Raw genomic sequence first — 21,744 nt, forward strand, 5'->3', positions numbered from 1 at the left:
CTACCGCTCCCAGCGCGCACCGCGCCCGCCGCCGCTCCTCCCGGCGGGGTCAGCGCCCGGGACCGAGAACGGTACCGCGCGAACCGGGACACGGGCACGGCCTCACTTCTTGCCAGGGACTGTTCCCCGGCGGCGCTGCCGCTGCCCGCTCGGGCCCGTTAGGCTGTGAGGGGGCGCGGGGCAGGCCGGGAAGGGCGCGGGGCAGGCCGGGAGTGCCCCGGCACACGGCGCAGCGGCACCGACACCGGCACCGGCAGCGGCGGGATGTGGTACGAGATCCTGCCCGGCATGGCCATCATGGGCGTCTGCCTCACCGTCCCCGGCATGGCCACCATCTTCATGCACCGCTGGTGTCACGGCGGCAAGGTCAGCGCGGCAGGTCCTGGGATCCGCGACCTGAGGCTCCGCTTCCCCACCGGAGCCGCCCTTATCCCCCGGTCCCTTGCATCCCCCTGGGATCCCTTCCTCCCGGGGCTCCCCTTACCCGCCTTCCCTCGGGAGCCCTGCCCGAGGCTTTAACAGGCACTTCTGTGCCTGCAGGAGAAGAGGGTGGCCCGCTACCCCTACGAGTGGACCCTGATGGAGAGGGACCGGCGGCTGTCGGGAGTCAACAAGTACTACGTGTCCAAGGCAGGTCTGGGGCGCTGGGCAGGTACCGCCGGGGGCAAGCGGGACCCGGGCGCTGCTCCCCCACCCCCCAGCTCTGGGACGGCCCCCGAGGTGGGCGCTGGTCGCTCTTGTCAGATCTCACTCGGTGCCTGCAGCTGGCCTGCCTCTGGGGATGTGCATTTTAATTTTGTTCTAATTAAGACCCGGGTCATTAAATGTAGTTTGAAAATCTGCATTTTCAGATATGCTCTGTTGTACATTAGTGGCATGAACGACACAAATATAGCTGTTATTTTTTCTTTTTCAGGGTCTGGAGAACATAGACTAAGGTGTCAACGCTTTGAAAAATTCATGTATCTATAGAAAATGATTTAACTCTTAAATAAAGCTATACATGTGTTCAGCCCTTGTATTTGTGTTGCTGTAGTAGGCAACAGGTTCCCACCAAAGCCACTCTGCCATTCCTGTCCTCAGCTGGACAGGGACAGAAAATACATTGAAAGGCTCATGAATTGAGACAAGGAGAGGGAGAGACCATTCATCAGTTACTGTCACAGGCAAATGAGACTCGACTTGGAGAAATTAATTTAATGTATTGTCAGATAACAGCAAGGTAATGAGAAATCAAAACACTTTTCCCCCACTCCCCCCTTCTGGGTTCAGCTTCACTCCTGATATTTTCTACCTCCTCCCTGCTGAGCTGCACAGAGTGATGGGGAAGGGGGGTTGTGGTCAATGTCTTCCCATGTTTCTGTTGCTCCTTCCTCCTCTGGGGAGAACTCCTCACACTCTTCCCCTGCTCCAGCATGGGTCCCACACATAAGGTGCAGTCCTTCAGCTGCTCCAGCAGGGTCACATTTCCTGCCAGCAAACCTGCTCCAGTGGGCTCCTCTCTGCATGGGCACAAGGGTCCTGCCAGAGCCTGCTCCAGCATGAGCTTCCCACCTGCTCCAGCATGGGTCGTTCCTGGGTGCAGGTGGATCTCTGCTCCCTCATGGACCTGCAGGGGCACAGCTCACTGTGGTCTTGCAACACGGGCTGCAGGGCTTCTACCCCCTGCCTCACGGCCTCTAGTCATGCTGGAAGAGGAGCTGCTGGGAATTCAGCACCCTGTGACCTGCTAGAACATTTCTGGCTTCTCCCGTGATCCTTTCCGTCTGAAGCTCGGCGTGTTGCCAGCGCTGCTGTCCGGAGCCTGCAGCACCTCAGTGCACCGGGCTGGACAGAGCGCTGCCCGGCAGAGCACAGACGAATTGTCCAGATTTGTAAAAATACAACAAAGTGAGAACCCGCCTGGATCCCGCAGCTGCCGTCCCTCCCGGCAGCCCGCGGCGGCGGGGCGGTCCCGCGGGGCAGGGCCGGGCCGGGCCGGGCGGGCCGCGGCTGCCCCGAGCGGTGCCATGGTGACCGCGCGGGGACAGCACCGAGCGGCACAGCTCCCGGGACCGGCACAGCTCCCGGGGACCGGCACAGCTCCCGGGACCGGCACAGCTCCCGGGGACCGGCACAGCTCCCGGGACCGGCACAGCTCCCGGGACCGGCACAGCTCCCGGGGACCGGCACAGCTCCCGGGACCGGCACAGCTCCCGGGGACCGGCACAGCTGCCCGGGGACCGGCACAGCTCCCGGGACCGGCACAGCTCCCCGGGCCCGGCACAGCTCCCGGGACCGGCACAGCTGCCCGGGCACACCCCGGGACCGGCACAGCTCCCCAGCCCCGGCACAGCTCCCCGGGCCCCGACACCCCCGGGCCCGGAGCGCCCCGGGCGGCTCCCGCCGCGCCTGGGGACCCCCGGCCTGGCCGGGGCAGCGGGGCAGAAGCCGCCGCCGCCCGGGAGCGCCCAGCGGGGTGAGCAGGGCCGGGGTACGAAGCAGGGGCCGTGAGGGACTGCCCGCTCTCAGACCGGGGCTCGCTCGATGTTTGTGCGTTTATCTCTCTGAAGGTGAAGCCAATGGACGAGGAAAAGGAAGAAGCTGCCAGTGAGGAAAAAGATAACATTCCCCAGGAAGATCAGAGAAATAATACAGAGGAATGTCTTCCAGAGGCCAAGGAAAAAGAGAAAGGTATTGTGTTTGCTCTACTAGAATGTGTTGGAGTCTTTTCAGGAGGATTTGTCAGCATTTTATCTGTTTTAGAAAGCAAGCATGTCATCAAAAATATCCCATGGACCACAGCCAAGAACTTCACAGTGGAGAGAGGACAGCAGCAAATCGAAGAACTAATTTCTGTGAGTCAGAATTCCATCCACTCAGGAAGGCCACACTTTCTCACTGTTAAGAAATATGAAAAATTAAACAAGAGCACCTCTGTTCCTTTTTAGCACCACCCTCAAGTCAGCTCTACTAGACATAGGGAATCTTAGTGTGATGTGTTTGTTCAACAGACATGGGACATTCATGAAAGCTGGCTTTACCACTCAGAATTTCTTGAGGAAGAAGAACTGAAGAACAGCAAGAGGTACCATTACAGAGCTTGCTGGGGCCTCCCAACACGTAGGAAACCCATCCCACGAGCAACAGCAAGTGTGTACTTCATTATAGTGATCTCCAAATTCAAACCTGACGTAAGTACTCAGAAATGGTGTGCATGGACTGGTCCTTTAAGGGACAAGAGTCCAGTGGCATTCCTGAGGCAGAAAAGTGCCAGGACAGTGGAGAGGCTGGTGAGGAGCCAGCAGCTCTTGTGAAGATGCTGACAATGCCTGGCCATGTCCAGAAAATGGCAGGAGGTTTAGATGTGGCCTAAAAGAAACATGCCATCGGTGGCAAGGAGAGCGAGGCACAGAGCAGGAGGCTGGGTTAGTTCCCAAATCATTGACTAACAAAGCTCCACAAACAGAATCTGGCAGGATCCTACATCTGCCTTCCTGCTCTTACCATCTTCCCTTCCCAAGCAACAATTGTTCTGGGCAGCTGTTACAAGGGCTGAGTAGAGGTGAGTTACAGAATGAGAGGCCAGTAAAGAGAGAGTGACACTTTGCTTTTCAAGCTGTCTCAAAATCCCTTTCCTGATCAGCTTGAAGTTTGCACCTGTACAATGACCTCTTGCAACCCAAGAGAAAAAAAAGAAATAAATTGCACTGAGTAGACTTCTTACCTCGAGGCTCAAGTCATACTGAACCTTAGTGTTTCTACTTAACAGCTATGGATCCCCAAATATGATTCTGTGGTTTAACCTCCAGCTGGTAAGTAAGCATCAGACCTGCTTGTTCACTCCTTCTCCACTACTATGGAGGAGAGAATTGAAAGCATAAAAAAAGTGTAATAATATTAAAAAATAAATAGAACAATAGCAACAAATTGGGGAAAATAAAAACAAACGGAGGAAAAAAAACTATGAAAGACAAGTTGTGCAAATGAAAACAATTCCTCAGCACTTGCCAACCAATGTCCAGCCAGTCCCTGAGCAGCATCTTCCCTTCTGCCCCAACCAAATATCCAGGTTATTTTTAAAGTAAATATTAGCTTTCACTTAATTACAATTTTTTTTGAGGGGCTGTACATGGCCTCTGCCCTGTCTCTACTGTGTTGCAGACTGCACCTGTGGAGGTGTTCTACAGACTGGAGTCCAGCAGGCTGATTCGGAGGTAAATGTTATTACTGTTCTGTTTTAGCAAGCTTTTCCATTCCAAAACCAAACAGGGAGCTCGATGCAACAAAGTTTGCAATAATAGCAGAGGAGTAGAAGTTGTCAAAATCTTGCTCCATGAAATGACCCTGCTTATCACTAGCTTCATCCCCAGAGGCTTGAATAACCCATGAGCATCTGCATTCTCAGAAATTTGTCCTGATTTACATGGGTCTAGGTGGGGGTCTTTATTGCAGCAGATAGCCTTACGTGGTGGATAAAGGCCAACTCTCATCTGGCCAAACTTGGATTCAGTATTATGCTTACAATCTATCTTTTTATACCATTTTCCAGGCCAGAACAGTGTCAGTTTAGAGAAAAGTGGCTTCAGGACATCATTGAAAATAAAATAGTATGTGCAGAAAGACTTGCTTCCCGATGAGCAGCTCCAATTCACCATTACCAATACTCTGCTGTGGAGAACCAAATAAACATGATGAAGGAAAAAAAGTCTTCCTTAGCAGCATTTCTACTTTGTGGATAGATAAAAAGCATTGAACCTGTGCAAAATCAGCTATGCCCTGCCATGGCAGCTGGCTGTGTGTGACAGCCCCTGGCAGGTACGGGTGGGGACAGCAGGATGGAACCAGGTTCCAGGCTGTAAATGGGAAGAGGCAGCTGGGCAGGATTTGCTGTTTGTGAATGCCAGGTCTGTGGAACTCCAGGGAAAACATTATAGGACTTTATGACTTTTATTTTCTTGATACAAATATACAAGACATCTCTGCTGCTAGACTTAGAGGAACAAAGAAAAATAAATTAGGGAAACAAAAAAGAAACAACCAATTTCTAAAAACCATTTTGATTTAAAAAACATTTGAAAAAAAGAAGTTTTAGGAGATATGTTTGGAAATATGCAGTTGAATCAAAGATAACCAAAGATAAGCACTGCCTGAGCAAAGCCTCCGAGCACAGAGTTTAAAGCAAGCCATGTAATGCTGCTGAAACAGATCAAAGTAAAATACTATAGGAGTTAAAACAAAGGTTTAATCTAGAACACTTCCATAAACAAAAGCATTTCAAAGAAATTGGAAGATACATCCTTGGTACCACCTGTGTGCATACAGGGGTTCCAATCACTGCACCCCACTGCACTGATGCCTATGTATAACATAGGAGAAAAAGAAGCAAGCAACTTAGTTCTTCACCATGTGTTTCACTGGTTGAAGATCAGACCCTATTACTGTTACATCACACCTCAGTTGCCATCTGCTTGCTCTAAAGTAACTGAAGCCCATCTGTATTAAATTACAAACTCATTTACAAAATATATACACCTCTGGTTTGAGTCACAAATGAAACTCAAGTGTTTGGAGGAAAAACCTAAATTTAAAAGATGTGAAAAAATAGTGGACTGTCCTGGATCTCAAAACAGGAACTCAGGCGTTCCTTCATTTTTGCTATTGGTGCTAGTAGCTTGTTAAAGGTCTTTCCCAAGCTAAATGATCCTATGATTAGTAAAAATAAATGGAATAAAAACCCCACACTTCTTGGTATTAGGTAACAAAACCTTCCTTTGGCTTGTCGGATTCAAAGTGCAGAACATTGACACCTCCAATCTTCCCCGCCTGTTCCTGCCTTGTAGCCTTTCTCTTTACAGGGATTCCTTGTAGATGGTAAACAAACCATCCAAGACAATCTGATGAAAATAACTGTTTCCTTGACACAAGTAATCCACGCCTGAGGCTTGGCCCTGTTGGGTGAAAGGTGCTGCAGCACCTGCAGCTTTCTTCAAATCACATCTGTACTGTGTTAGCTGCCACGTAGTGCAAGCTATGGAGTACAGCTGAAATGAAGCATTATTTTTCCTCTTTGCCTTTAGTCTTTCTGTAGACCATCTCTCGAAAGCTTGCAAGGATCTTATTCTCTCGTTTCCTCCTCTCCTCCTGGTTGAAGGATGCCAGAGCTCTCTTTTCATCTGCGCTGTAGATCTGGTTCTCTTTCCGCAGGCGCACGGCTTCCATGCGCCGGTGTCTGTGGGGGAGAACACGGGTACATCAGCATGGGCAGGGTGTCAGTGCCCTGGCACAGCCTCCAGCCATCAGCTGGCCTGAACCTGTCAGGGGCTTTAAATAAACAAACTGAAGTACTAAGGCCTGAACAACAGGTCCTGAGCCAAAGCTGACCTCTAGATGAACCTTCCCACAAAATGTTATATTTGTATCTACTCATTACGGCCATGATCATTAGTGAAATGTTTGATAAGAATATATTTATCTTTCTGAATTTCAAAGCCAGACAAAGGCATGAAATCAGACATCTGGCCTTGTTTGAAGGTATATGATCAAAGCCAGCTCCCCTGGTTCCTCCTTGAGCCCTGCCCAGGCTTTGGGTGGAACCCAAGAGGAGGATGAAATCACATGTTCCTGCACTAGAAGTTGTGTAAACTTGTTTATTCTACACTCTAAAAGCTGGGCCCTCTCACAGTGAAGATGGAGGCCTCGCCTACAGGTGGACACACCACAGAGGAATTCCCAGGAATGGTTCTCCAATCCTTTGCTCTGACTGGGGCTCCCCAGCTGATTTGCAGATCTGGATTATGGTAAAGCATCAGGGTAACTGGTGATGTATCTTTCTTCATCACTCTAGGCAATCTTTTGCAGTAACTATAAGATGCATTACTTAGTTTATCCTTTGTAATTATTTGCAGTTTTGCACTGTAACAAATTATACTTAATCCTTAATGTTGGTATCTGAATCTTTTGTGCTGACCCTGCCAACAGGTAAAACAGATACTAAATTAGATAACCTAAACTGCACACTAACCTTCCCAGGAAGGAGTGTGGCAGAGCAAGGAACTGATTTCTGAGGTCTGTTTTCAGGCAGTCAGCCAAAAGCCTCCCCTACCCCCAGGGTGTCAGTTGCTGGCTCACCAAAATTTAAGTGAGATTCCTGTTATCATAGAGAAAAAAGTGCAGCCAACCTCTCACACATTGATCTATCTCCTGCTGAAGGGACAGCACATCCCCAGGGCTGTCCTCCAAACAGACCACCTTTGAGCCACCTGACACAAGCACCTCTTCATTTTAAATAATTAGAAGAGTATTGCCTGTAAAGAACTTTTGCTCTTGAGGAGAAAGTGTCCTTGAAAAACTCACTATCCATCTCTAGCAATGGGGAGTTTAGTGTAGATTATTGCAAGCAGAGCACCTTTTCCTCCATGCTTGCAAGTAAAGCTTGGAAGAAGCCTTCTGTTCGGCCAGCAGAGAAAGCAGCTCTTGAAAATTCCACTGAACCACTGCCATCATCAAAACCATACCTGCTGCCACTCATGACATAACCAGAGCTCTCAAACGAAGCGATCTCTTCACTTGTCAAGCCGATTTCACCTCTGCGGGGAATGCGTTTCCCGGCTTTTACGTACTCTGCCATGGCTGCACCTTCACCGGGCAGGAGGGCGTGTCCATAGCTAAAAAACAAAAGTGGTGATTTCAATAGTTTCAGATAGAGAGAGCCTGAGCTAAACATCCAACTTCCCTCTTCACTACTCTATAAAGCTGAGTTTTTGAACACTTACTCTTTCCCACATATTGGCCTGTTTCTTCCTTATGGCAACACTAGCAACAACATCTCAAATTATCAGCTGAGTTCATTCTCATGACACTACGAAGTCACAATACTGCAGATCTTTAGAATAAAGGCACCTACAATTGATTTTTCTAGGAATCAAGGCTAAACAGCATAAACCAGACTCCTACCCAAATTCAGGCCAGGGGAAAGCCTAGCACCACTAGCTTCTGTCTGTGAGTTTCTGGCTCAGCATTTCTCCCTCTGCATGCCTTATTGTTGCAACAGCCCTTTCGAACAATAATTTTCACACTTGATTTCCTTGATTTGATCAAAGTACCATTAGAGCTGGTTACTCACTTCAAAGGCCTATCATCCTGAGATGCATGAGTTTTGGGAGCCTCTGGTCCAATCAAACTATCAGCTTCAGTATTTTCTGCAACAATCAAATAATGAGGAAGATTAATCTTATATCCATTGTTCTTTGTTATCAGAAGGGTTATACAGGTCAGCAACACCTAACAACGAATTCACAAAAAGAACATCAAGAAGTTTCTATCCAAGTTTAAAGTCAGGTGAACTTACTTGATCTCTCTATCCAGAGATCATCTCCTTGAAGCATTTCATCATCGGAATCTTCGCTACTTGAATCACTGGATTCCCTCCTGCTCTTCTTAGCTTTCTTTTTCTTATACTTCTTCCTGTGGTAAAGCCAGACAGACATGCTGTTAATCAAAATTTAAGATTAAAGAAGGTGCTTGGAATCATACTCAATTAGTTTCTCAAGGCAACTTCCACCTATAGGAAGAATGCTGTCTGCTGTTTCATACAAAACACTTTACACCAAAGCCAAGACAATATATATGTTCTATTTTGACTTTCACAGAGTGTTAGAAAGTGACTCTACAGAGAGTTGTTTGTGCTGCACAATTGTGTAGATTTAAATAAAAGCTATCAAAATAATATTATTTGCCAGCTCTTGCAAATGACCTAAGGTCCTCAGGCTCCCTCAGGGCCTGTGAAGAAAACTGAGCTGCCCTCCAGGCAACAGCAGCCAAAATGACACAGCAACCACAACACTTACTTTTTGCTCTTCTTTTTCCTCTTCTTGCTTTTCTTTTTATCTTCATCTGAAAAAAAGAAAGTGTATGTATTATCAAAAATAAATTATTAATTATAACTCAGTAGTTTACTGCCCTGTGAATAACATGGCATACCTTTTACAGCCCCAGTATTCACGGAGCTGTGGGCTCTGTGACTCGCTCAACCCTAACCCTAAGCCCTAGCCCTAACCCAAACTCAATAATATGGGCTTTCCAGGTCAGAATGATGTAGGAATAGCAATGTTGGGATTGCCTTGGCATGTTTTTTCCAGTCTCAGTACTCATGGAGCCATAGGATCTTTTACTCTCTCAGTCCTAAGCTTAACCACTCCCCTAACCCTACTGCTAAGAATTATACTAATCACTACCCCTAACAATTAACCTAACCACTAACCTAACCCTGAGCCTATTCCCAGCACTAACAGCCTCCTCCAGCATGCCCCAGTACACATCCTGATGGGACTTGTTTATACTGGGAAAGGGTTAGGAGAAACGCCTGCAGTGCGGGTCAGTATGAGAACGTATCAAAGAGATCTCTGGCATGAGAGGCCCAGTGGATGCTAAATTCAGAAATCCCATTTCCTGAGGCCAGACTGCAAGCTGAGACCCTCTTGTCTTACCACTGGAGTTCTGCTCAGACTCTGAGTCACTGTCGCTGTCCTCAGAATGTTTCCTGCGCTTTCTTTTGGATGCTTTACGTTTTTTCTTTTGTTTTTTCTTCTTCTTTTTCTTCTTTTCCTCTGGAATATATTTAAACATAAAATTAGAGAACAAAGAATACCTGGTTCCATATGTATTCCCTGATCTTCCCAAAGCAGTGCTCTCCTTTGAGCTGGAGCCCACCCCAACCGCTTCCACCCTTCTAAGCCAGGGAACCTCCTGCAAGCAGCAGCAGATTCTAAGCCACAGCAGCTTCCCATTTTCAAAAAACCTGTGCAAGCCAAACAAAATACCTTCTGAGCTGGAATCCGAAGAACTACTCTTAGATTTTGCCTCTTCATCTTCTACTGGTGTGTGCTCATCGGAACTGAATAAAATAACAGTTTGCTACTTAAAATCTGTTTTGTTGTACTCAAGATCAAAGGTATACAAATGACCAAAGACATTTTGAATCAATCCCTGCAAAGGAGTAAAATATCAAAGATATTATAAAAATAATTTGGCCTGGGAACTGCTGTCAGAACCACAACACAACAGTCACCTGATCTACAATAAATAATGTATTGCATAATTGGTATGTTGGAATTATTTGGTTGAAAAAATAGCAATCTCCTTATGCTGCTTCAGAAAGGAACGGACACAATAAGTATTGTGGAACCAAGACTAATGCAGGGATAAAGCATTTTTATAAACTGAACTGATATGTAATTAATATTATAAAAAACATGAAGAAAGACTCTGCCTTACTCTGGGTCAGGAACTTTTGGTGACAGCCCCCAGACTTCAGGTGCACCCAGTTCTCCAATTCTCTCTCTCTCATTGAGTCGCCTGTAAAGGAAAACACTGACACTGACGCCTAGTTTGCAACACCCAGCACACAAACATTTTAAGTCTTACACGTTAGTGTTTGTAATCGCCTGAAGCAGCTAGAGGAAGGATGAGAAAGAACTCGGAGCACGAAGCAAGCTCGCAGGGGCAGTCAGGCAGCAGAGCTCCGCACACCGCCGAGGATCGGCGGTAGCAGCTGTCAGCCCGTTCCAGCCGAGCTCCGTCCCGTCTGCCCCGGGCGGCGCTGCCCCGGGGAACGCACGGGGAGCCCGTGAGGGGCCGTACAGAACCGGGCCCGGCCGCGGCACCCGTCCCACCCGCGCGGAGCGGGGCCCGGCGGGGCAGCCCCGGCCCCTCGCCGGCGCTCACCTCTGCCGCAGGATCTCCTCCTTCTCCTTCTCGTAGTACTCGGGCCATTTGCCGTGGTGGTGGTGCCCGTGGTGCGCGGAAGAGCGCGGCGCGCCGGGGCTGCGGGACCGGCTGCGGCTCCGCCGGTGGCTCAGGCGCCTCGGGCCATTGCGCTCACGGGAGCGGGAGCGGGATCGCGAGCGGCGGCCGCGGCGCTCGGAGCTGGCGGCGGGCGGGGAGCGGGAGCGGGACGCGGGCGCCATAGCGGAAGCGGAGGCGCTTCCGGCGGCTTCCGGTGCGCTCCCGGCCGGGCGGGAGCGGGGCGGGAGCGGGGCGGGAGCGGGGCGGCCCCGCCCGCGGGGTCACCGCCCCACCCGCCCGGCCGGCAACGCGGCGGCGGCGGCGGCGGCTCCTTTTGTGCCCCGCGGTGGCCGCCAGGCAGCGATGGACACGCGCGCGGCGGCGGCGGAAGGTGAGGCGCGGACGGGGCGCGAGGCGCGGGCGGGGGGCGGTGGCGGCGCGGGCCCGGCTCCGCCCCGCTCCGCGGGCACCGGCGCGGGGCCGCGGCCCCGGGAGCTGTCCAGGGCGGCCCGGGAGCAGCACTGCCCCGCGGACAGCTCAGCGTGCCCCGGCGGGGCTCCCCGGTCCTGCCCGGGCCCGGCGCCGCCTGGCACGGCCCGGCCCGGGCGAGGCCCGGTCGGTGTTCGGGCGGCGGCACCTCCCCGCGGCCTGACACGGCGCTGCCGCCGCTCCGGTGCGGCCGCTCAGGGCCACACTGACAGCACGAGGGGAAACGGCCCCAAGTTGCGTCAGGGGAGCTTTAGGGTGGGTATTAGGAAATTTTTTTTCATGGGAAAGGTTATCAAGCACAGGAATAGGCTGCAGGCGAAGTGGTGGAGTCACCGTCCCCGGAAATGTTAAAAAACCGTGTGGAGATGGCACTTACGGACATGGTGTAATGGTGAACGTGGTGCTGGCGCTGGGTTCGGGTTGGATTTGATGATCTTACGTCTTTTCCAACCTTAACCTTTATCTATAAAGATGATACAAATTATCTATTCAGATAAGACACCCACTCTTCTGTGAGCGCCCTTCCCCCCCAGGTTTGACCATGTTGCCACGGAGCTTTCTTAAATAAACCCCGAGTTTCTGCACAGCTCTGGAAATGCAGTGTGATATCACTGGGTCTGGCCAGCTCCGTGTAAACGGGGCATTTTGGACAGCAGCTCCACCCTGGGAAACCCATGCTGGTTTATGCTGTCTAGAAATTATGTCAGGGTATGTCAGTCTCTTTTTCACAAATGGAGCAGTATTTTAGCTCCTAAACCTACCATAAACAGCGTTAAAAAAAAAACCCTGTAAGATGGAGGAAGCCTATTTAAACTGTGTATTTATTTGGGTACACGGAACCATGTGCAGTAGAGGGAGGGAAAAGATTTACCAGAGATTGCCCATTACTGTTACCTGTGTCTGTGTGAGGACAGCCTGTATTCTCCCTTCTTTTGATTATTTTGGCAAACTAATTTTGGATTATTTTAGATCTGACTAAATGATGCCTAAAACATCTGCCTCAGGAGCAATCTGCACTCGTGTTACCTAATATTGTTAGATGACTTGAAGTGCTTTTGTACACAAGTTATAATGTCATGCAGTACATAACAGCATCTACAACAACTACTAATGTCAATAAAAAGACCACTGGACTCTTAATTCAGATATATGAGGCTTTATATAATGGGATTGGCAGGAGAAATAGTCTCAGAGATTTCTTCAAGGCATAAACAGTGAAAATTTGTATTTTAGAGTCTTTCAGAAGCAGTGCTTTTTAATTTGAATTCCCACAGTGGAAGAATATTTCTGTCCTTAAAGGTAGTCTTAGGTAGGATAACTATTGAATTTCAATTTTTATTGAAAACCCTTAACTGTTCTGCTTATAAAATTTAATTTACTTTAACGTAAAATACATGTTTTCATGATGGAGAATGTTACTTTGTCTCTCAAATTTGTCAGCTCTTTAAAAGAATTTTCTGTTCTCGCAAAGTGGAGTTTTTAAAAACAAAAGAGCTTCTCAAATTGCTTAATTGAAAACTCGTTACTGAATTGCATACTGTTTTGTCGTCTTGTAAAGGCCTGCACATAAATTTCTTTTAATTTGTACTTCATATTTTCAGAGCCTCCATCCCAAAGTTTTTCTGATCACTTCTATACATTAAGATAAAAGTTGCTATTGGGTCTCTTACATATTCAGTTCCAAGATGACCACATGTAGTTCTATATCCTGGATGTTTCTTATCTTAGATAAAATGGTTCTTTTATATTGTTATTTATATTGTAAGGTTTTATGTGACTTGAACCACCAAACACTTTCGAGGCTTATCTGAACATAAAAGTCGAAAGAACAACCCCTAAAATAGGAGATGCATGCTGACAAAAAAAAATGCACACTGAAATTCAGCTTTTAGGTGCAGCAAGATGGTGGCAGCTTCAGTCAAACTGGCTGAGCTGGGGAGAGCATTAACTCTGCCCTGACTGCAGCAGTGTGACCGTGGGGTTCAGATTTTTTATCTGACAGAAGGACTTGCCAGAGAGAAATGCTGCTGTGAGAAAGGTAAAAATCAAGGAGATGGTGCAGCTCTCCCGGCAGCTTTTAAATCAGGCAGCATTTCTGTGCCTAAGAATAAGTGGTTTAAACCTGATTTTTGAGATCTGGTGATGCCTTTAGGAGCAGGAATCCTTCCAAGTGCTCATCTGTGGCTGTAAATTTTCCTGTTAGTTATTTAGTATTGGATGAGGCATTGAGAATAGAAATCCTTAAAGGTGCAGGATGCAAGGCTAAAAAAATTATTTAATTTGGGCCATCACACATTTTTGGAGAAGAAAAAAAGCACTGGGTTAAGTATTTAAACAATTATAGTATTATTTTCATTTAATATAGCCTCATGGGTAAAAATTATGAAGAACCTGTATCAAAGGAGAAAAGTATTGAAGGATCATGTGAGGAAGAAAAGCCTATGTTTTTCCTGATGAGTGTTTTCTATTATTTATCCTCATTCAACTGACTCTCTAGTAAAACCTATAAATAAACAGAAACTGGTTTTGTAACATTTAAAATGTGAAGGCTCAATTCAGAAAAGCACTTGTGTTACTAGCTATACAAATACAGGGAGCCTGGCAGGTGATTTTCTTGCTAGAAGAAATTATTATTTATTTCTTGCTCATAAACCTGGCAGGACCATTTCATTGCTGATTTACGAGGTGAAGGATTGCAGTCATGTCTGCCAGTGACTGTGGCCTGTTACGTTTTTCATCGAACTTGACAGGACATTCGTTCTTGTCAAAGTTTTTGAATCTTAAGGAAAATCAGGAACCCCTGTGGTTCAAGTCCACAGAATGCATAGAGGGGAAAAAAAAAGGAACAGATCAGTAACCACAGATGAAAAATATCTTTCATGATCTCGGTGTTCTTCGAGCATTCCTGAACAGCAACAGTTTCCCAGAGGCCGTGCTGTGGATGTGTCACTCCAGTGGCCACATGTCGAATGTGCCGAGAGTCGCATTTGCTCAAAGGCACTCTGTGCCAAAGCCGTACATGTCCGTACGGCTGCTGGCAGAGTCTAACACGTGTCCCTGTGGCGCAAAGAATTCCAAATAAATGCTCCCGCAGCAGCAGCGAGGGTGCTCGGGTGTGGGTTTGAGCTCCCCTCGGTGCTGGGCGGAGGTGCCGGCTGCGTCAGGCAAGGGAAGGGAACGAGACTCAGCGGGAAACAGCGTCCGCACGGCCTTATCCCCGCGCTCGGCCGCGAGGCAGTGCCCGGGACACGGGGCGGGGGGAGCCGGGCGGGAGCCGCCAGGGCCGCAGCAAGGCCGGCGTGCGAGCCCCGAGCGCGCCAGGGCCTGCGCTGAGGCAGGGTCAGGGCCGCGCTCCTCGGGGCGGTGACGCGGGCGGTGCGTCCAGGCAGCGCCCGCAGCGCCGAGCCCGCGGCCCCGGGGCTGCCGGCGGCGCGGAGCGCGGGGCGCGGGGCGGGCCCGGCCCAGCGGGAGCGGCGGGAGCGCGGCCCGGCCCCGCCCCGGCCCGAAGGTTCCCGAGGCCGCTCGGGTCAGAGCCGAGGGCAGCGCCGGCAGCGCCCCCCGGCGGCGGTGCGGCGGGCGCGGCGGTGCGGGCGGCGGGGCCGCTGCCGGAGCGCGGCGCAGGTAACGCGGGGAGCGCGGGCTCGGCGGGCTCGGCTGCCCCTCCCGCCCGGCCGGGGGCTCGGCACGGCTCAGCCGGCGGGCAGCGGCGGAGGGCCGCCCATGAGCCCGGGCCCGGTGCTGCCAGGCCGCTCCCGGGCCCACCGCTGTCAGCGCCGCCGCTCCCGCCCGGCCTCCGGGCGCTGCTGCCTCGGCGCTGGCGCCGCTCGCAGCGCGGCTCTCACGGCCGGGCCCGGGGTCGCGGGAGAACCGGCCAGGACGCGCCCCCCGGGCTGGCGTCTCATCCGGCTGGGACTCCGGCCTCGGCGTCTCATCCGGCCCGGCCCGGCCTGGCCTGCGGAAATAAAAGTTTTGCGGGTAAAATTAGAGCCCGTGACTCGCTGTTCTGTATTTGGATGTTGCTTTTTGCCGCTTATTGCGGGGCTTTGAATGGGCAGTGCTGACAGATAGGTTACTTTGACTTAGCAGATCTACTTTGCTACGGTGCTGCTTCCGAGTCTCGGTTTGAAATACAAAGCCTTGCAACTATGTGACATGGGGTTAAAAAAGTTTATTTTTCTGGGGAAGTAAGTGCAGTATCCATAGCATTTTCATTAACTCAGTCGATTGGTAATATGTCAACACACAGAGTCTGGTGTCTGGCCATAAATAACTTCATGCCATTGGGCTTTCTCATAATCTATGGAATATTTCATAATTAAAATTAAATTACTAATAATGTTTAAAGCTGTTTTTGGGACCCAAAACTTCCATTTTCTTGGTTTTATAATTAACCTTACTTGCTGTTGCTTAAGATGAGGTGCTGTTTCTCTTTTCCTCACCTTGTAAGAACCTTGTAAGAACAGAGGATATATTCAGAATTCCACATAACCTTGTGGATAAGAGGAAAGGACAAACAACAATAGGAAACAAATTTGCAGAGTGCAGGAGCATATAATCTTCTGAACAGTATTTCAGATTTGTTTTTTCCTAAAGAAGTAAATATGTGAATGTTGTCATGCTGTTAAAACTGTGTATCTGCATTTTTACTAATTTGGTATCTTTTGCTTTCCCTTTGTAGGAATGGAGGGGAAAAAACTTATTTCTGCAACAGACACACAATATTCTAGTGTGCTTCTTCAGTCTTTGAATGAGCAACGTGGCCATGGACTTTTCTGTGATGTTACAGTCATTGTGGAGGACCGGAAATTTCGAGCTCACAGAAACATCCTTTCAGCCTCAAGCACATATTTTCACCAGCTTTTCTCAGTGGCTGGTCAGGTGGTTGAACTGAGCTTTGTAAGAGCAGAAATTTTTGCAGAAATTCTTAATTATATTTATAGTTCCAAAATAATCAGTGTCCGATCTGATTTACTTGATGAACTGATTAAATCAGGGCAGGAGCTGGGTGTTAAATTCATAGCTGATCTGGGCATACCTCCGGCCGAAGGCAAAAATGTGCCAAACGAGGTCAAAGACAGTGCTTCAGGAACTTCAGCTTCTAGTCCAAATCAAAGAGATGCTGAAACACAGGTAACTGTAATCAGGCCAGAGGGTCAAGAGGCAGCAGATGGGATGCCAGTTATAACACAGTCATTCTCCTTACATGGCATAGAATATGAGACTACAAAAATCACAGTGAGCGATTCGGATGATGAAGATGATGATGTAATATTTTGTTCTGAGATTGTTCCTCCAAAAGAATGTACTAAAGACAAAAATGCTGCCAGCCAGAACCAGCCTTGCTCAAGTCCAGCTGGAGCTTCTGACCAAAAGTCCTGTGGCAGTGGTGGCTCTCCCCATTTGACAAACACCACAGCAGCTCAGAACCTCACTCTGTCTGCCACTCAGCTAAGCCCAAGCCAAACACAGTCAGGTGCTGAATCATTCGTCTCGGCAACACCGCAGCATTTTACTCCTAATATCATTGTGCTAAACAAGCCTCTGCTTAACTCATCACTTGGTGCCAGCTCCTTGCATCAAACACACGTGACTCCTACAATTGATTTACTTGAGGAGAACCAGCAGCCATCCAATAATGGCTCCGTAACTGAAGTGGAAGCAACTGCTGTTGATGATGAAGAGGTGGTTGAAGATGATGTCGATATCATTAGCTCCTCTAGTCCTGGTTCGGTCAGCAGCAGCTCTTTGGTTCAGCAGTCTTCTGTTCCTAAGGCAGGGAGCACTGAAGGATCAGGTGTACAGAAAAAACAGGTTGTTACATTTTCACAAGAGCCACCTCCTAAAGCTGGAGAATTTAAAATAAAAATCTCAGATGTCCTTTCTGGAAACAACAAGGAACTGAGTTCGGGTCTAACATCAAGGAATGTGGCAGATGGGCAGAAAATCATAACACTAGATACAGCAACTGAAATAGGAGGCTTATCCACAGGCTGTAAGGTTTATGCAAATATCGGAGAGGATACCTATGACATAGTCATCCCTGTGAAGGGTGACTCTGAGGAAGGGGAAGCCAAGCCTGATGACACACCCAAAAAGTCTGATGATGAATCTCCAAAGGGGAAACGCATGAAAGTAAAGCACGATGACCACTACGAGCTCATAGTGGATGGCAGAGTCTACTACATTTGTATGGTGTGCAAGAGGTCGTACGCGTGTCTGACGAGCTTGCGGAGACATTTCAACGTCCACTCCTGGGAGAAGAAGTACCCGTGTCGCTACTGTGACAAAGTCTTTGCTCTGGCAGAATATCGTACCAAGCACGAACTGCACCACACCGGGGAGCGAAGGTACCAGTGCTTGACGTGCGGCAAATCTTTCATCAACTACCAGATCACCATCTCCCACATTAGATCAGTTCACAGCCAGGACCCTTCCGGGGACACCAAGCTGTACCGGCTGCACCCCTGCAGGTCCCTGCAGATCAGGCAGTACGCCTACATCAGTGACCGCCACAGCAGCGTCCCGGGCATCAGTGACGGCGGAGTTGTCTATCGTGTTGGCTCAGGGAAGGATGGCGCTGAAGGAGCAGCATCCAACTCTCCAGCCAAACAAATCACCTGGGATGACATTTTCGTTCCGCAGGGAAATGAAACAATTTTTAAACAAAACCCCTCAGAGGGAAGTACTGAATTTGAGTTTGTGATACCAGAATCTTACTGAAATGTCTGAAATGCTGGAAAAAGGATTCAGTGCAGGAGTATTGCAACTGTTTTAACTGAACTGTTAAAACTGCTGTAAAAGCAAAGGTTAAAGTCAAAAGAAGTTACTTGTTCTAGCAAGTAACCAAATGGTAACACTTAGATGGACCGTGTTAACTGCAGTGATTTTTGGAAGCAATTAATCGGAACATTTACTTGAATAGAGAGTAAGACATTCTAAGGCACTACCAGAGTTTTCAAATATGTTAAATTTGATCGAAACATGAGGATTTGTGGCTTGACAATGTACAATTCATTCTAAAGATCTAGAAATATTTCTAAACTAATTGAGATATTTCCTGTACCCATACTTACCATGTAAACCCTTTCTTTCATGTTAGCACTTTAATGCTGAATTCTGTTTAGATGTTAACCAAGAAAACAGTAAGATTTTTTTATCATAGTCTCTTGGTCATGGAACCATTTAAAAAAAATAATCCCACAACTCACAAGGGGCCAAAATACATGATCCCCTACTACACTGGAGTACTCTGTTTTTGAGCTAGCATCTTAGTTCTGCTTTTATAAATATTATGAATCATCATTATGGATTGTCTTCATGCAAAAAGTCTTGAAGTCTTGTCAACAAGCAATACTCAGTTAGGGCTAACTTGAACAAACTTTACTTCCACTTGGCAGTATGGTGAGCTAAGTATTCAGTGTCCTGGACCTTGGCATTTTACTCTTTTTGCAATGTGAAAAAAACAAACCCTATAAAGATGAATAGTGAAGAAACTTAGAACACTTAGGAAGGGGATAATTTTGCCTTCCTAAGAAGAAATATTGTTGCATTTTCTTACTGCTGCAAAAAATGCCAGTAATTAGTTTGCTATAAAATGCTGTTCCTTTTTTCCTCCACTCTTCAAGAAGGTCTTCAGTCCAGAATTTTGAAATTATAAAAATATTTGTTTTTAGCTGAAGGCTTCTCTAAACTATGAATTCATGTAAGTGCTGTATTGGTTTAGCACTGAGACTGCTGAAGATCTTGTATGCCTGTTTGGTTAGATCTTCAAGTGTAACAGGGATTTGGATTTCCCCTCGTATTTGGCCCCATTTATACATTTTGGAGAATGAGGACTAAACCAACTACCAGAAAGTACCCTTTATTCACCACAACCCAAAGTATAATTTCTCTGCAGTTGTCTAGTTGCTGGCTGTTTCCAGGTTTGGGTTTATTATGTTGCTGTTTTACTCTCCGTGCAATTGGTGCCTGTTTTAACAGTTAAAAGGTGAATTAGATGTCCAACTTGATCAGGAGATGATAGAGAAAAACAGCTGTTTACTGGAGTCCTAGTTTAGCATTTCAGAGTTAGTGACTTGTTGAATTTTTGTAAATGGTAATATGAAAACTCCTCAAGTTCTAGAGATGACTGGGAAAGACTGCTGTGCATAGTACTAGTTATGGAAACCTTTAATTGCTTAAATTGCAGTTACAGGTTTCTCTTTTTATTTTTCATGTTTTAAGTTAGTATCTTGATTTTATGACTCTCAAAGGTTTTAGATACAAAGTACTCTTCACAGAAAGGCACTTAAATGGTAAATAGAGCAATTATAAGTTGAGCTACAAAAATGATACCAGAAATCCATGTGAGCAGTGATGGGAGGAGGATTTGTTTACATGGTGCATGTAATGCTCAGTACTTCTCCTTTGTCAGCCAAGAACATGATATACCTGATTATTTCCAGGTCATATTGCAGACCTCTTTGAATCCAGTGGGTCATGCTTTAAGTAACTGAGGTGGCATTTCTGCAGGCGCACATTATCCTCATGGGAATGAGTGTGGATTGCCTGTGTTGGCACAGCTGGCTGGTGCTGTGGTTGGGCTTCCTCAGCTTCGTGATGAGACAAATGCAATGTTATTTTTGTTATTGGCATGACACATGTTTAATCACAGAATAGTCTTGAGCCGGAAGGGACCCATAAGGATCATCGAGCCCAACTCTTAAGTAAATGGCCTGTGTTGGGATCTGGAATTAAGCATACATTGCAAAGTGCAAAATTAAACATAATGGCTATCACTATTTGCTGCTGATATATTTAAAACCTTAAATTAAACTGTGCCTAGTAAAGGTCTCTTTTTGGAGGAAAACTGGAAAATTAGGGCTTTGTAACTATTTTTGCTAGAAGACTCGTGCTTGCATGTGTCTCAGGGTCTTCAGTTTTCCTTGGAAGTGATTTTGATATCCAAAGTCCAGATGTATGTAAAGCATTTTTTTTATTTCACTTCCAGTATTTATTGGTTTGGAAACATGTTAAATCCATTCTTTTAAAACTTTCTATGGGGCCATGAGTAAGCTTTTATATTTAGATTTCTGGCTATTGCACTTACATTTGTGTCTTTGTTTGTTTTTGTAAGCATTTAACTTCCAGTTTAACTTAATGAAAAAAAGTATGTAAATATTAAGAAATTGGCTTTGGGATAATGGAAAGAAAAGGTTGAATCTGACAAAGCATTTATATAGAAATGAAAAATTTCAACAGACTAAGGTAGCAAACCTCACAGTCATTTATTATGCATATAAAACTATTAACAGATCTGCTGCAGAATATGGTAATGGTGGCTGCATCCTCACTGGTTTCTTTGGGGATACATACCATAACATTCCACTATGTGAACTAAATAAACATCTACTGCTTATTTATTTTGTTCTGTTAAGGCATGCAGCTTATAAAAAGGTGCAGAAGCTGACAACTATATACATTGAATTCTGAGATCTACAGCTATTGCCTAGGAAATGTTCTGTGTGAAACATTCCTTGGTTTTCCCCAGCCTATGATGTATATAGTTGTACAGTCTTTCCTTAACATACTTTTTAAATTTGTGTTCTACTTTTCATTTATCAACACGTGATATTAGTTTTTAGAGCTTTCTATGGCAAAAATAAAAAAGTTTAATTCTCAAGGTGAGTGTAGTATGTTTCTTTTTGATGGCAACTCAGTTTATGTAGTCTAACATGTTTGAGCTTCCTTTTCCATGTCTTTGGGAATAGCAGGGAACCCACTGTGGGGGAGGGCACAGGGAGAGGTGTTTTCATTTGAGCCTTAGTTTTGTTTGTTTGTTTTGATGCTGTTTAATTGGTTTTGTTGAACACTTTCCAAGAAAGCAGATTAGCTCAACAACCCCAGTGAGCTGTGAGCTGAATGCTGTGATGGATGGGGTGGATGGGAACTCCCAGGATAGGCAGAGCTGTCCTGAGACTGTGGAACTGAGTCTGACCAACTGCTGGCATTGCAAATGAGCTCAAAGTCAACAAAACCCCCACCTAGTGATCAGTAAAACACACACAGAGTGACCAGGGCAGTGCCTTCAGCTCACTCGTGGTTTGGGCTCTTCTTACCAGCTGCTGACTGGTCATCATTTGTAAGAATTCTGTTGTTGGTGACCTGGGGACAACAGGAAATAGTTGCTTACTTTGTGTAGAATTTGTATTACATAAAAGGAATGCAATTTAATCAGTAACATAACAAATTATGTTCTAGATGCCTTTATCTCCTTGGCATAGGGCTTCTGCCTTGCTCTGCTGACACCAAGGAGCAGCTGACATCACCAGGACAGAACATGCCCAAAGTAAGCAAAGGAGACACCAAGACTCCACTGGTTGGATTATTCAGATCTGTGTTAAGTGAAAAATCAGCCTCAATAACTTTACAGGGCTCGAGGTCAGGGCACCGTGTTATGGTAAAACTGCAGAATTATCAAGTGCAGGGGTATGAGCACCTTCAAAAACAGAA

General features: G+C 47.1%; 4 protein-coding genes across 5 annotated transcripts; 3 read left to right on the top strand and 1 right to left on the bottom strand.

Annotated features, from left to right (window-relative positions):
* Positions 1 to 107: 107 nt before the first annotated feature.
* On the top strand, positions 108 to 13,130 carry NDUFA1 (NADH:ubiquinone oxidoreductase subunit A1). Its single transcript, NM_001245869.1, is given in 5 exon segments — positions 108 to 366; positions 541 to 630; positions 917 to 1,012; positions 3,669 to 3,673; positions 13,113 to 13,130. Coding segments are annotated over 3 exon segments (213 nt in total). The 5' UTR covers positions 108 to 264; the 3' UTR covers positions 938 to 1,012; positions 3,669 to 3,673; positions 13,113 to 13,130.
* AKAP14 (A-kinase anchoring protein 14) lies at positions 2,397 to 4,687 on the top strand. Its single transcript, XM_030272609.4, has 6 exons — positions 2,397 to 2,473; positions 2,553 to 2,673; positions 2,746 to 2,837; positions 2,994 to 3,173; positions 4,144 to 4,196; positions 4,532 to 4,687. The coding sequence occupies exons 2-6, from the start codon at positions 2,562 to 2,564 to the stop codon at positions 4,617 to 4,619; spliced, it is 525 nt and encodes a 174-aa protein (XP_030128469.4). The 5' UTR covers positions 2,397 to 2,473; positions 2,553 to 2,561; the 3' UTR covers positions 4,620 to 4,687.
* NKAP (NFKB activating protein) lies at positions 4,911 to 10,994 on the bottom strand. The gene is made up of 9 exons (XM_002196093.5): positions 10,705 to 10,994; positions 10,255 to 10,335; positions 9,801 to 9,874; positions 9,468 to 9,587; positions 8,829 to 8,874; positions 8,330 to 8,445; positions 8,105 to 8,180; positions 7,497 to 7,646; positions 4,911 to 6,211 (listed from the first exon to the last, which is right to left on the bottom strand). Exons 1-9 carry the CDS (start codon positions 10,944 to 10,946, stop codon positions 6,037 to 6,039), a joined length of 1,080 nt encoding a protein of 359 aa, XP_002196129.4. The 5' UTR covers positions 10,947 to 10,994; the 3' UTR covers positions 4,911 to 6,036.
* ZBTB33 (zinc finger and BTB domain containing 33) lies at positions 11,023 to 20,914 on the top strand. Of its 2 annotated transcripts, none has more exons than XM_030272605.4 (2): positions 11,023 to 11,155; positions 15,932 to 20,914. In XM_030272605.4, the coding sequence occupies exons 1-2, from the start codon at positions 11,128 to 11,130 to the stop codon at positions 17,971 to 17,973; spliced, it is 2,070 nt and encodes a 689-aa protein (XP_030128465.4). In that variant the 5' UTR covers positions 11,023 to 11,127; the 3' UTR covers positions 17,974 to 20,914. The 2 variants fall into 2 exon arrangements, with proteins under 2 accessions (XP_030128465.4, XP_030128466.4); XM_030272606.4 differs by lacking the exon at positions 11,023 to 11,155 and adding an exon at positions 14,731 to 14,874.
* Positions 20,915 to 21,744: the final 830 nt, after the last annotated feature.

The sequence above is a fragment of the Taeniopygia guttata genome, chromosome 4A (genome assembly GCF_048771995.1).
Source record: "Taeniopygia guttata chromosome 4A, bTaeGut7.mat, whole genome shotgun sequence".
NCBI lineage: Eukaryota > Metazoa > Chordata > Aves > Passeriformes > Estrildidae > Taeniopygia > Taeniopygia guttata.